Source organism: Phycodurus eques, chromosome 8 (assembly GCF_024500275.1).
Source record: "Phycodurus eques isolate BA_2022a chromosome 8, UOR_Pequ_1.1, whole genome shotgun sequence".
NCBI lineage: Eukaryota > Metazoa > Chordata > Actinopteri > Syngnathiformes > Syngnathidae > Phycodurus > Phycodurus eques.
The window spans coordinates 13071286-13086540 of NC_084532.1; the positions used below are offsets into that span (position 1 = coordinate 13071286).

Below are 15255 nucleotides of genomic sequence, written 5' to 3' on the forward strand. Positions count from 1 at the left end.
ACCTTAAAACATAAAACATGAAACAAACTTCTCCAATGAGAGGGTTTCGGTATAATCCATGGTAACAGCTGTAATTAATAACAACAGAATGAGCTTTCCCTTTTTGCAAGGGTATGAAACTTGTAGACCTTTGGATACAACATTAACAGTTTAGTGTTAAAATGTTGAGTCACAACAGTGAAGGACTCATGTGGACACAAATGGTCGTCACCTTCAGAAGTCCTCCGTTGCACCTGGAGGGTATGCGTTGACTTGGCATGTTCTTTCCACGCTTGCAAACTTCATTCACAATGAACCCGTTTTCAAAACTCTTAATTTGAAGGCATACAGGCGGAACACGTTTTTCCAAGCGTGGTCGAGCACGTAATCTGCAAGCATTTGTATTAATTTCTTTTTTTTCTTCTTCAATACGAGGTGTGGATTTCATTCAATGTTCTGCAGCAAACTCTTCCATTTTAAACCTGATAATACAGTATTGGGCCAGGACCCCCCACGCAATAGCTTTATTTTGAAAAGTTTGCCCGGACATTTATTTCTTCTTGTTCTTTCCTTTTTTAAACTAACGTTTTTGTAGATTTTTTTTCCGTGGTCAGATGATAAATCCGAGCGAATTCCACGCCACCTTGTCACACACAACGAGGTAAGCTGAAAAGAGACGTTTTTCTTCTGAAATTTGAGTTTATACTTACCGTGAAGGAGAATCTAATTTGCATAAGAGCACAATTCATTTGCGTGAAACTTCTGTCAAACTAGTTTCTCAAGTGAACACAATTAATATTTGCTCTCGCAGCTTCGTAAAGCTTTTTTCTTGGATGAAAAAAAAAATACTGCGGTCTCCAAGTAGGTACTACCATCATGACTAACATTAAGTCAACTTATTGTTCATAAAAACGAGATGTTTTATTCCTAAAAATGATATTTAACATGATTGTTAGTAACTGAAACATTATGCACAGTGTGACACTTCTCTGAAATGTAGGGGGGAAAAAAAAGATTCAATTAAAATATCCATCCCTCCATTCTCTGTCGCGCTTATTCTCAGTCGGGGTGTGGGTATGGTATGGTGGAGCCTAAATCAGATGGGACTTTGGGCGAGAGGCGGTGTACACACTGAACTGGTCAGCAGCCAATTGCGGGGCACCATTAGATAAACAACCATTCACACTCAGGGGGAATTAAAAGTCTTCAATTAACCTAACGTGCATTTTGCTTTCACAATGTGGGAGGAAACCAGAGTACCGAGAGAAAACATGCAAACTCCACACAGGAAGGACAGAGCCTAGATTTGAACACTCGACCTCTGAACTGTGAGCCGCATGTACTAACCGGTCGGTCACCGTTCAGTCTGGACCTAACTAAATACATTCCATTCCATTTTCTCGACCGCTTTATCCTCACAAGGGTCGCGGGTGTCCTGGAGCCTATCCCAGCTATCCTCAGGCGAGAGGCGCGGTACGTCCTGAACTGGTCGCCAGCCAATTGCAGGGTACATATACTAAACAAACAACCATTCGCACTCACATTCACACCTGCGGGCAATTTAGCGTCTTCAATTAACCGACCACGCATGTTTTGGGGACGTGGGAGGAAACCGGAGTGCCCGGAGAAAACCCACGCAGGCACGGGGAGAACATGCGAACTCCACACAGGCGGGGCTGGGATTTGAACCCTGATCCTCAGAGCAGTGAGGCAGATGTGCTAGCCAGTCGTGCCGCCAACTATATATATATATATATAAATATATATATATATATATATATATATATATGTATTAATATATAATACAGTCCCTCAAGATTATATACAAACAAATTTGTCAATACAACTGAAGTGATTGTATAATCACTTCACTGATTCATAGAGTGTTAAACATATGTTTAACACTGTTTAAACATATGTTTAACACTCAGTGAATCAGTGTCATAGTGTACATATTACATTTGATTCCCAAAGTGCCGATTGTTTTATCAAGCTTCATACATTTATGCAAGGCGCTGCCAGGCCCACTGGGAGAAAATCAGGGTTCAGTGTCTTTCCCAAGGACGCTTCGACATGCAGAGCCGGGATTCGAACGAGCAACCCTTTGGTTACTGGATGAGCTGTTCTGCTAACTGACGCTGATCAAGTCTCACACACTGTTGGACAAATGCCCTTCAACAGTTGCTCTTCATTTTCTATAGCACACTGTACTACTGGGCAGCACAGTGCACAGTGGTTAGCACATTTGCCTCACAGTCAAGAAGTCTCAGTGTTCGAATCTCAGCTCAGGCGCTCCTGTGTGGAGTTTGTTATCTCCCTGTGCTTTCATCAGTTTCTCATGGTACTACAGTTTATTGAATTGAAGAGTCTCCATTTTTCACCGGTGTGAGTGTGAATGGTTGTCTATATATGATTGAGTGGTGACCAATCCAGGGTGCACCCTGTCTTTTGGATGGATATACCCTAACACTGCTGCATTGTACATTACTGAAACAGGCTTGTGTTGTTTACAGGGACATGGCAGCGAACCACACCAAGCCCAACCTCAGCCAATCTCAGGCAGCAGAGATTGTGAAGAAACACTACAAGCTGACTCCCCTTCAACTCCGTTGTCTCCCCAGCTATGATGACCAGAACTTTTTCATTGCAACTGTCGAAGGTGGCGAGTATTTGCTGAAGATTCTGAACTCGGTGTACACAAAGGACCCCATCCTGATAGAACTGCAGACTTACGCAACGAACTTTCTGCATGAAAATGGACTACCTACTCAAACAACCCTGAAAACAACAATGGGACAGAACATGATCCTGGAAGACATCGGTAGGAGACCAGCCACTGTAGACTGATAGATAGATAGACAGACGGATAGATTAGGGAATTTAAATTGGCACAGCAGTAATATTGTAACATAATCACTTGAATTAATACCGTAGTACAACCAACAAAGTACAAACAAATGAAAAGACCAGCACTGAGGAGGGAAATAAATTTAAGCCTAATCTAATTATGTAAATATGAATAGTAATATTTGTAGTTGTACAATTAGTGCAAAGTGGGAAGTATATGATCGATATATACACTACTCACAGCAAGTAAGGGATATTCGTCTTTCAGGTGAAATTTTGCTGCGAAGAGTGAAAATTGACGCCCATCTAAAAAGGTTTGTAATTGCCTATAGATGCCACAAGGTGGTGACAAATATACTAATATTACTTCAATTTACTTTCTTGACAACAAGATGCTGCCATTGCTCAATGTCAAAATTCACAATAGGTACTTGATACATAAATGTACAATAAATTTCCTGGTTCAATTATAATTAGTTTTTAAACAGTCCTCTTCATCATGCTGTTCACATATTGACATCATGTGACCAAGACAAACAATTGAACAATAGCTCAACAGTACCTCACGAAACTAGATGTTCTCAGAGGGAAGTGGCCGCTAAGCGTAGAGTGTCACAGGGTGTCATCAGCAGTTTGAAACAGACTGCACAGTGCTTAGGGGGCACTTCCAACAAAGAGGGCAACCGTGCTCAAAAATGAAATCCGCATCATTTTGATGGGTTGCTAAATGTAATTATGATACTGATAAGCAACATATGGTGAGATAGGCACCACATAGTGCAATAAAGAAGGGGTGTGAAAACATACCGTAATTTCACGTGTATAATGTGCACCCCCCCCCCCAAAAAAAATTGTCAAAAGTCAATAATGTGCATAATACATAGGTATAGGAGAAAATGAAGAAGACTTTCACATTTTATGAATGTATGCCGCCATCTACAGGTTACGAAAAAGATATAGCCTTCACTTTCATTCCAATATGGCACGGGTACATCCATCCATCCATTTTCTGAGCCACCTATCCTCACAAGGGTCGTGGGAGTGTTGGAGCCTATCCCAGCTATCATCAGGCAGGAGGCGGGGTACACCCTGAACTGGTTGCCGGGTACATATACTAAACAAACAACCATTCGCACTCACATTCACACCTGCGGGCAATTTAGCGTCTTCAATTAACGTACCACGCATGTTTTTGGGATGTGGGAGGAAACCGGAGTGGCCTTTTATTGTGGCCAGCCTACGGCAAACCTGTGCAATAATCATGCTGCCTAATCAGCATCTTGATATGCCACACCTGTGAGGTGGGATGGACTATCTCCACAAAGGAGAAATGCTCACTAACACAGATGTAAACAGATTTGTGAACAATATTTGAGGGAAATGGCCTTTTGTGTATGTCGAAAAAGATTTAGATCTTGGAGTCCAGCTCACGAAAAATGGGAGCAAAAACAAGTGTTTCATTTATATTTTTGTTCAGTGTATATTTTCACTGAAACATCAACATTTCTACAGATCCTATTCGATTGTGCATGTGTTGTGCTCCTGTCAGCCTTGTGTTGTATAAATTATGTTAAAATGTGGTTGCCTCCCTTCGTTTTAGTTCACCGTTAAACTCCACGTCAACAGCTGCGGGAAGTAGACTAACAGGACTCGACTCATTGCAAATGACATCCATATGTCAAGTTTCTCCTTTATTTGTACTTAATTTTTCTCCCCTAATATTAATGAAATTGAAAACAGAAGATGCAAGCTGTAATACTAATTGTTGTGTTTGTTACATTTGGCAGATTGTGGCTCTGGTTTACAGAAGCACCTGGTGCGCCTGTTGACCTATTTGCCAGGAATCCCCATTTCTGATGTGTCTTTCTCATCACAGCTACTTTATGAAGTTGGCCAGACAGCAGCCAGAATGGACAACACCCTCAAAGAGGTTCACACAGTCCTACTGTAAAGCATTTGATGTCCTTTGGTGGGTTTCAATAGTTGAAACAGCAAAACTCTACTGCTTTGCACAAAGGCCCCTGTTACGTAGTGATAGCTTCTTCAATCACAACGGAGGCTCAAACGTCTTTTCTGAACGTTACGGTACAAGTTTGTATTTGTGAAACATCAAGAACTCCCCATTTCTTTCTTAGAGTTGAGAATGCGGGCAAAAGGCACCGAGAAGCTCCTGTGTAGCGTGCTGCACAATAAAACACTTCCGGTAAAGACAAAATAAACTCTTAGCACTAACACAGTTTTCTGTACCCTTTCTTGATCATCAGATCCTTTTATAATTAGTATAAAAGGTTCTGATTATCAAGAAAGTGTAAAGTGACAAAGCCAATTAGGAAGCGAACTGAAGCTCGTGCTATTGCCTCACATAAATGGAGGAGCAACTGGTTGTGTTTAGTGTTTGTATAACGCTTATCGCAAGTAATTCACCAATCACCACAGTAAAAAGGATAAGGAGATGTTTGCAACTGCAATGTAGTTACCAGATAACAGTTATCTTAGCTTCTTCTATTTCTTCTACTACTACTATAACTACTGCTCCTACTACTTCTCCTCCTAATTTTCTTCTTTGTATTTTCTGGCAGTCTTGAGCAACTGTGGCGCCATGTTGCCTCTCACAGATCAGTCTTGGTACTTGTTTGACGTAGAATTGTTCTCCTCACGTTTTAAATATTGGTTAAATATTGGTATGTGTGTTCCCCTCATGAAAGACATAGTCTCCCTTTTTTATTTTTATTTTTTACATGCAGACAATTACACAACATCAGTATGGACACATGAATCATTTCATAGCAAGGCACAAAACGGGAAATGGTGCACCATCTAGAAACAGTTAAGATAAGTTTGGGCATCGAAAATTGCATTTTCAAATTTTGGCTAGGGCTAAAATATGTGTGAAAAACATGCATGGTAGGTTGATTGAAGACTCTAAATTGCCCGTAGGTGTGAATGTGAGTGCGAATGGTTGTTTGTTTAAATGTGCCCTGCGATTGCCTGGCGACCAGTTCCCCACCTCTCGCACGAAGATAGCTGGGATAGACTCCAGCACACCTGTGACCCTAGTGAGGGTAAGTGGAAAGGAAAATGTATGTATGTATATGTGTGCGTGTTTATGTGTGTGTGTGGGAATATATACACAGTTGCAGTTGCGCATCCATCCATCTTCGGGCTTGTTAATATCCATCCATACACTGCGTCGCAGTGGGTTGGGACGGGGTTCGCATGTGCGTTTCATGGCATTTGGTTTCATCCATTGAAGGGGAAGGGTGGAAGGTCACCGGTGCCGTGTGGGGTTGCTTTTCATGTCGGGGTGCCGTGTTTCGGTGCGTGCCCTTCGGGTTGGGGGGCTGTGGGCTTGGAGAATGGGGTCAGGTTGGGGCTTGTGCTTATGGACCATTTGGTGTGGTGGGCCAGCCCCGGGTGGCTGCATTGGCGGTGCTGTATTTGACTTATGGCTGGGACATCAATGGGTGGGTGTCGCCTTGATTGTGTTATTTCCGCACGCATTGCCTTTTGGCTCTTGCGTTTGATATTGGTGCTGGTTGTGGGGAGCCCCAGGTTGGGTGTTCATTTTGGTCTGTGCCGCGGGCTGCTGGGAGGGTGTGTGTTTGTGGTTTTGACCCCCCCCCCCCCTTATTTGGGCCAGGACTGGCACTGGGTATGGTGGGGCATGCGCCTGGTCGGTTGTTGGCAGCTCTTTGCCGATTCCGGTCTGGGTCCCCCCGCCTTCACTGCTCTGCCGGTCCGCCGGTTTTAATGCATCATACACCCGTCTGTGGTGGAGGGGTAGGGCCGGGCTGAGGAGCACACATGGCCTACTCTCTGTCCCGCCATGCTTCTCTCCCGCAGATTTTTTCATGCACTACATACATTCACATATCCTTGGGGAGCTGGTCGGCCTGGGTGGAGGTGACGGGGGCGGGTCAATATTCCCCTGTGACCGTCTCGCCCCACCCCCACCAGTTTCTCCAATTCACACACATTCACAGTACAGGGATAATGGTTACCAGTCTGGGATCTGGTAACCATAATAATATTTTTATATTATAGTTGTAATGTTACTTATGTTCAAATATCAAGACTGTCTCACTATTGTCCTGCTGTGGTTTTCACCCTAAGTTCCGCTGTCCACTTTGTCCCACTGTCTGTCCCCCCCAAAACCCTTTTTTTGTCCGGCTGCATTTTCAATAAACATCAGAATAATTAAAACATTTAAAATAAACAGAGGGAGTGTTTCAAACTCCCCTGTTGCACAGCAAAACTTTGCCAGCACACCCACGCAGGCACGGGGAGAACATGCAAACTCCACACAGGCCGGGCCGGGATTTGAACCCTGGTCCTCAGAACTGTGAGGCAGATGTGCTCACCATTGTTCCTGTATATCTACAAACATAATATTTCTATTTTTTTTCTCCCCCCCAGATGGAACATCCTCAACTGTGTGTGCTGCAGAGGGAGGGGTTCATATGGAGTTTGTCAAATATTCCCCTTCTGGAGAAATACATGAAAGTACTTGATGGGGATCCTCTCCTGGAGGTTGTGAAGTCTGTCATCCAGCATTACAAGACTGCTGTGGCCCCCAAATACTCTAGTTTCCGCGCATGTAAGTGTTGTATTGGCTGATATATGTATTCGTTAACTTCAGTATAAGCAAATACTTCATATGTCTTTGGATAGACAAATGAATCACTGTTTTATATGCTATGTGTTTTTGTCAGGTCTCATTCATGGGGACTTCAATGATCTCAATGTGCTGGTGCAAGCTAATGAAAGTAATGACTACAAGATTTCTGGTATCATTGATTTTGGTGATATGAACTTCGGTTGCTACGTCTATGAGCTCGCCATCACCATCACGTACATGATGCTGGAGCACCCCAACCCCATTGATGTGGGCGGACCTATCCTAGCAGGCTGGGAAAGTGTCTTTCCTCTCAACGCGTCAGAGAGAGACTGCCTCTTTTGGTTGGTCCTGTCACGCCTCTGCCAGTCATTAGTCATTGCTCGTTTTTCGGTGACTTTGCAACCCGAAAATGAAGAATATCTGATGCTTTCGTCCAAGAAAGGCATTCCAATTTTACGCAAGCTCTTTGAGATAGGAAAGGAGCAAGTGGAGAAAGTGTGGTTCCAAGGTGCTGCTCAGTTCAATGACCGAAAGTGAGTCAGTCAATCTATTTTTAGATGCATTCAAAACAATATGTTGATGAAAATAACGAGATATTTGATCATTTGTCAGGCCATCAAATCCCCTTCCATGTATTATTTACTGTAGGTGCATAGCTTTACTGGGTTTTCATTCCAAACATACTGAGTTGAAAAATGTATGTTTTATATATACCAAATATTCCTTCTATTAGTTTTACACAACCTTCACATGCTTTATTGTTCCATGTTGTGACTGCTGGCTTTTTTCCGGCCGTTTTGTGCGTCCTGGTTGTTCCCAGCCATGTTGTGACTACTCGCTGTTTTTCGATAAAGATAAGTTGAGTGCAGCTGGACAAAGATCATTGTTTTGCTTTCCTTCTCTGAATTCCACGCCACCTTGTCACACACAACGAGGTAAGCTGAAAAGAGACGTTTTTCTTCTGAAGTTTGAGGTTATACTTACCGTTGTCATGAACGGAACAGAGGATAGGACCCAAAAATGCACGACTCCAAAACAAATGGACAGTTTCCAAAAAGAGAGGTTTAATAGACGGGCATCGGTCGATACACAGGCAGGCAATCCAAGAAAGGCAACAGTATCCAAAAACATGAGGCAAAGAGGCAAGGTCGATCATCGGAACAGGGTCAAGTCTTACGGTGAGTCTGTGATGTGGAAACAAGGAATGCTGGAACGCGACGACAAGGTACAACGAACTGGCAACGAGAGGGAATGAGACACAAGGTTAAATACAAGGGGTAATTAGGGTGAACGAGGCACAGGTGGTGAAGATGCTCATAGGAGCAGGTGTGTGTGAAACGGGGGAGGACAAAACCCGGAACACACACACATGACAGTACCCCCCCCCCCTTAACGGCCGGCCCCAGACGGCCCTGGAGCCCCTGGATGCGCAACGTGTAAGTCCCGAATGAGCGAATCATCCATGATAAACGCAGACTGTACCCATGAACGTTCCTCAGGCCCATAGCCCTCCCAGTCCACCAGATATTGAAACCCCCTCCCCCTCCGACGAGACGACAACAGCCGCTTCACAGAGAAGACAAGGGCCCCCATCCGCAAACCGGGGTGCAGGAGGGGGCCTGGAAAGCGGGACCAGAGGGGACTCCCGGGCTGGCTTGAGTAGGCTGACGTGAAAAGCAGGGTGGACCCGCATCGACCTTGGGAGCCTCAGCTTCACTGTGACAGGGTTGATGATCTTTGTGATGGGGAAGGGCCCAACGAACCTGGGAGCGAGCTTCTTGGACTCCACCCGGAGTGGAATATGTTTGGTCGAGAGCCACACTTGCTGACCCACTTTGTAGTTCGGGGCCGGTCTCCTCCGACGGTCAGCAGTGGCTTTGTAGGACCGTCCCTGGCGCAGCAGCATCTGGCGGGCTCGCTCCCAGGTCCTCCTGCGGCGTCTCACCAAGGTTAATGCCGCTGGAACTGTGGACTCTGGGGCTATGGCAGGTAACAGAGATGGTTGGTAACCATGCACAACGTGAAAAGGCGATAGACCAGTGGATGCAGAGGGGAGGGAATTGTGGGAGAATTCGACCCAAACCAGTTTCTGAGACCAGGATCGCGGCTCCTGTGAAGCGAGACATCGGAGCCCAGTCTCCAGGTCCTGGTTCAGCCTCTCGGTTTGCCCGTTGGTTTCGGGATGAAACCCAGATGACAGACTGACGGTAGCACCTATGAGATTGCAAAATTCCTTCCAAAATTGCGAAATGAATTGGGGACCCCTATCAGACACCACATTCTTGGGGAAACCATGGAACTTGAAAACGTGATTAATCATTAGCTCGGCAGTGTCTTTAGCTGAGGGGAGTTTTGGAAGTGCAATGAAGTGTGCCATCTTAGACAACCTGTCAACAACTGTAAGAATGGTGGTATTGCCTTTAGAGGCCGGTAATCCTGTCACAAAGTCTACGGAAATGTCTGACCAAGGACGTTGTGGTATTGGCAGGGGTCGCATCTCCCCAGGAGGACGTTGATGAGAGGGCTTGTTAGCAGCACATACCTGGCAAGCATTGACGTAATCGATAACATCCCTCATAACATTAGGCCATCAAAAGCGCTGTTCGACCACTGATTGCGTCTTGGCAATGCCTGGGTGACATACAGTTCAGTTCGTGTGAGCCCAGTGGATGACTCTTTCCCTTAAGGTCGGAACCACATAAAGCCTGTTTTCAGGGCAATCTTCAGGGCTAGGAGTATTTTTCAGAGCCCCTTTAACCGCAGTTTCAATGTCCCAAACAAAAGCGGAAATGAAATATGACTTAGGCAAAATAGAAAATAGAAAATACGAAAATACGTGACAAAGCATCTGGCTTTCCATTTTTAGAACCAGGTCGGTAGGATAACGTGAAATTAAATCTAGTGAAGAACAGAGCCCATCTAGCCTGCCTCGCATTTCATCTTTTAGCAGTCTTAATATACTCAAGGTTCTTGTGATCTGTCCATACTAAAAACGGAGTCTGTGCCCCCTCTATCCAGTGCCTCCACTCCATCAAAGCCACCTTGACTGCCAACAGTTCACGGTCACCAATGTCATAATTTTTCTCAGCTGGGGTCAGTTTTTTGGAGAGAAAAGCACAAGGATGTAATTTATCATGCTTGAGAGATTTCTGGGAGAGCACTGCTCTTATTCCGGCATCAGACGCATCGACTTCTACCACAAACTGCTGTTTGAGATCTGGCAAAGTAAGGATGGGAGCGGAGGTAAAGCTCGACTTACGTTTTTGAAAAGCTGCCTGACAAAGCGGGTTCCATTCAAAAGGTTTGTGTGGTGAGATAAGATCATGCAAAGGAGAGGCTATAGAACTAAAATTTCTGATGAATTTTCTGTAGAAGTTTGCGAACCCTAAGAACCTTTGTACATCTTTGCGTGACGTGGGAGTAGGCCAATTAATAACTGCATCGACTTTGCAAGGGTCCATCTTGACTTCACCTTGAGCCAGGACGAAACCCAGAAAAGAAACGGACACCTTGTGGAACTCACATTTCTCCGCCTTGACATATAGTTGATTCTGCAGCAACTGCTGCAAAACACAGTGGACATGAAGAATGTGAGTCCCCTCATCCGGGGAGAATATCAAAATGTCCTCTAAATAAACAAAAACATAAACATTCAACATGTCACGCAGGACATCATTGACAAGGTTCTGGAAAACAGCTGGAGCGTTAGTAAGCCCAAAAGGCATTACCAAATATTCATAATGTCCCGTTGGTGTGTTGAATGCTGTTTTCCATTTATCCCCCTCCCTTATCCTGACTAGATGATATGCATTTCTGAAGTCCAGTTTGGTGAAAATCTTGGCTCCCTCCAGTAACTCAAAGGCGGTGGAGTTAAGAGGAAGAGGGTACCTGTTTTTACCGTGATCCCGTTGAGACCCCGGTAATCGATACAGGGTCACAGGGTCTTGTCTTTCTTGTCCACAAAGAAAAATCCTGCTCCCGCAGGGGATGAAGATGGGCGAATGATCCCGGCTGCCAGTGATTCCTCCACGTACTCCTTCATGGCCTTGTGTTCCGGCCCTGAAAGAGAGAACAACCTCCCTCGTGGGGGTGTGGTTTCAGGCAGCAAGTCAACAGCACAGTCATAAGGTCTGTGGGGTGGAAGGGATTTGTCCTTGGACTTGGAAAAAACATCTTTAATATCCTGGTAACAGGTGGGCACTTGAGATAAATCAGGATCCCCAGATGGGGTCTGTGGATTGTCCTTAGAAACATGACCCTGAACATCACATGGCGGCTTGAAACAGTTCCGGGCGCAATTGCTGCCCCATGACATAACCTGCCCAGAGGACCAGTCAATGTGGGGGTTATGTAATTTCAACCATGGGTTCCCTAAGATAAGGTCATGATTCATGGCGTCAAAAACATGAAAACTAATGCGTTCCGAGTGAGAATCAGGAAATGTCAATGTGAGTGTTGGGTGCGGTGAGTGATCTTGCCCATAAAACTGCCGTCTGCAGCATAGGTGTTGCGGTGGCGTTTTATTTGAAAGGTTCTAAAGGTGCATACGTCTAACGAGGATGGAGTTGAGTAAATTTGCGTCAGAACCAGAGTCAATTAATACAGGTGTATGAATTTCTTGATCAGGAGAGCATAGTGTCACTTTAGGAAGAACCCGTGTAGGGTCTTCCTACATGAAATTCAGACGCACCTCTCCCGTGCCCTTGCTACCGGCACCGGCAACTTTGACGTAACAGTTGCTCACGGAATGACCCAACTGACCGCTGTAGAAGCACCGCCCTTCCCTCAGCCGGCGTTGACGTTCCTCAGGGGAGAGACGGAACCTGCCCAGTTGCATGGGTTCATCCGTGGGGACGCTAGCCAATGGGTTGAGACCGGAACCAGGGGATCTGCCTTGGTTTGGCTGGTCACCGAGGCTCGTCCTCCAAGTGCGCGGTGACGCAGCCCTCCGCCGATCTCCATCTAGCTCGCGATCCAAAAGCCTCTTGTCGATCTTTACGGCGAGAGCGATGAGAGTGTCCAATTCGATCGGCAGGTCTAGCGGGACTAAATGATCCTTGACGGCGGGGGATAGTCCTTGAAAAAAGGCATCGAGTAGTGCCCGATTATTCCAGTGACTCTCAGCTGCAAGAATGCGAAACTCAATCGCGTAATCTGACACCCTGCGCTTGCCTTGTTGTAAGGTGACAAGGGAGCGAGCTGCCTCACGATCTGGAGTGGAAAATTGAAAAATCTGCTCCATAGTCTTTACGAAAAAAGCCCATGAATGACACGCGGCGGAATTGCGGCTCCATTCAGCAGTAGCCCATGCCTCCGCACGACCAGTCAGGTGGGAAATGACGAAAGCGATTTTGCCTGCAGCTCAAAGTGGAGTTCGCACTGCGTGATGAACGGCTTAATGTTCCCAGAATTTCCAGAGAACCTCTCCGGTCGAGAGAGCTGTGGGCAGACAGCAGCGGAGGTGGCAGGTGCCTGCATGGTGACTACTTCACATGGAAATGCCGTGGCGGTATTGGGTGTGGTGCCAACTGGTTCCTTCTCTTGAATACTTTTCATAAGAAGTTCAAACTGCGAGTCCACCTGTTTCATCATATTGTCCTGATGCCTTGACAGTCCCTCTAGATGAAAGTGGAGGGCAGCAATCTGCTCATCCTGCTTCCAGAGGCGTTGACCCTGCGCTTGAAGGGCTTTGCGCACCGGATCTGAGTCTGCTGGGTCCATGTTATGGCCAGTTCGTTCTGTCATGAACGGAACAGAGGATAGGACCCAAAAATGCACGACTCCAAAACAAATGGACAGTTTCCAAAAAGAGAGGTTTAATAGACGGGCATAGGTCGGTACACAGGCAGGCAATCCAAGAAAGGCAACAGTATCCTAAAACATGAGGCAAAGAGGCAAGGTCGATAATCGGAACAGGGTCAAGTCTTATGGTGAGTCTGTGACGTGGAAACAAGGAATGCTGGAACGCGATGACAAGGTACAACAAACTGGCAACGAGAGGGAATGAGACACGAGGTTAAATACAAGGGGTAATTAGGGTGAACGAGGTACAGGTGGTAAAGATGAGCATCTTTACCATCTGTAAAGATGCTCAGGCACAGGAGCAGGTGTGTGTGAAACAGTGGGGAGGACAAAACCCGGAACACACACACATGACAACCGCGAAGGAGAATCTAATTTGCATAAGAGCACAATTCATTTGCATGAAACTTCTGTCAAACTAGTTTCTCAAGTGAACACAATTATTTTCTCTTGCAGCTTCGTAAAGCTTTTTTCTTGGATGAAAAGAAAATACTTAGGTCTCCAAGTAGGTACTACCATCATGACTAACATTAAGTCAACTTATTGTTCATAAAAACGAGATGTTTTATTCCTAAAAAATATATTTAATATGATTGTAAGTAACTGCAACATTATGCACAGTGTGACCATCAACATTTCTCTGAAATGCAGGAAAATAAAAAAAAGATTCAATCCATCCCTCCATTCTCTGGAGCGCTGGTTCTCAGTTGGGGTGTGGGTATGGTATGGTGGAGCCCATCCCATCTGACTTTGGGCGAGAGGCGGTGAACACACTGAACTGGTCAGCAGCCAATTGCGGGGCACCATTAGACAAACAACCGTTCACAATCAGGGGGAATTAAAAGTCTTCAATTAACCTACTGTGCATTTTGTTTTCACAATGTGGGAGGAAACCAGAGTACAGAGAGAAAACATGCAAACTCCACACAGGAAGGACAGAGCCTAGATTTGAACACTCGACCTCTGAACTGTGAGCCGGATGTACTAACCGGTCGGTCACCGTTCAGTCTGGACCTAACTAAATACATTCCATTCCATTTTCTCGACCGCTTTATCCTCACAAGGGTCGCGGGTGTCCTGGAGCCTATCCCAGCTATCCTCAGGCGAGAGGCGCGGTACGTCCTGAACTGGTCGCCAGCCAATTGCAGGGTACATATACTAAACGAACAACCATTCGCACTCACATTCACACCTGCGGGCAATTTAGCGTCTTCAATTAACCGACCACGCGGTTTCGCGGTTTCCTCCCACGTTTTGGGGACGTGGGAGGAAACCGGAGTGCCCGGAAAAAACCCACGCAGGCACGGGGAGAACATGCGAACTCCACACAGGCGGGGCTGGGATTTGAACCCCTGATCCTCAGAGCAGTGAGGCAGATGTGCTAGCCAGTCGTGCCGCCAACTATATATATATATATATATATATATATATATATATATATGTATATGTATATATATGTATATATGTATATGTATATATATGTATATGTGTATATATATATGTATATATATGTATATGTGTATATATATATATAATATATATGTATATGTGTATATATATATGTATTAATATATAATACTTAAAAACAAAAAATACAGTCCCTCAAGATTATATGCAAACAAAATTGTCAATACAACTGAAGTTATTGTGTGTCATAGTGTACATATTACATTTGATTCCCAAAGTGCCGATTGTTTTATAAAGCTTCATACATTTATGCAAGGCGCTGCCAGACCCACTGGGAGAAATTAAGGTTCAGTATCTTTCCCAAGGACGCTTCGACATGCAGAGCCAGGATTCGAACTTGCAACCCTTTGGTTACTGGATGAGCTGCTCTGCTAACTGACGGTGATCAAGTCTCACACACTGTTGGACAAATGCCCTTCAACAGTTGCTCTTCATTTTCTATAGCACACTGTACTACTGGGCAGCACAGTGCGCAGTGTGATGCTGGAGCTCCCCAACCCCATTGATGTGGGCGGACCTATCCTAGCAGGCTGGGAAAGTGT

At 45.2% G+C, this 15255-nt stretch overlaps 1 protein-coding gene across 1 annotated transcript; it reads left to right on the forward strand.

Moving 5' to 3' along the window:
- Positions 1 to 566: 566 nt before the first annotated feature.
- On the forward strand, positions 567 to 7981 carry hykk.2 (hydroxylysine kinase, tandem duplicate 2). Its single transcript, XM_061684275.1, has 5 exons — positions 567 to 640; positions 2493 to 2800; positions 4614 to 4756; positions 7243 to 7423; positions 7539 to 7981. The coding sequence occupies exons 1-5, from the start codon at positions 594 to 596 to the stop codon at positions 7979 to 7981; spliced, it is 1122 nt and encodes a 373-aa protein (XP_061540259.1). The 5' UTR covers positions 567 to 593.
- The last annotated feature ends 7274 nt before the right edge of the window (positions 7982 to 15255 follow it).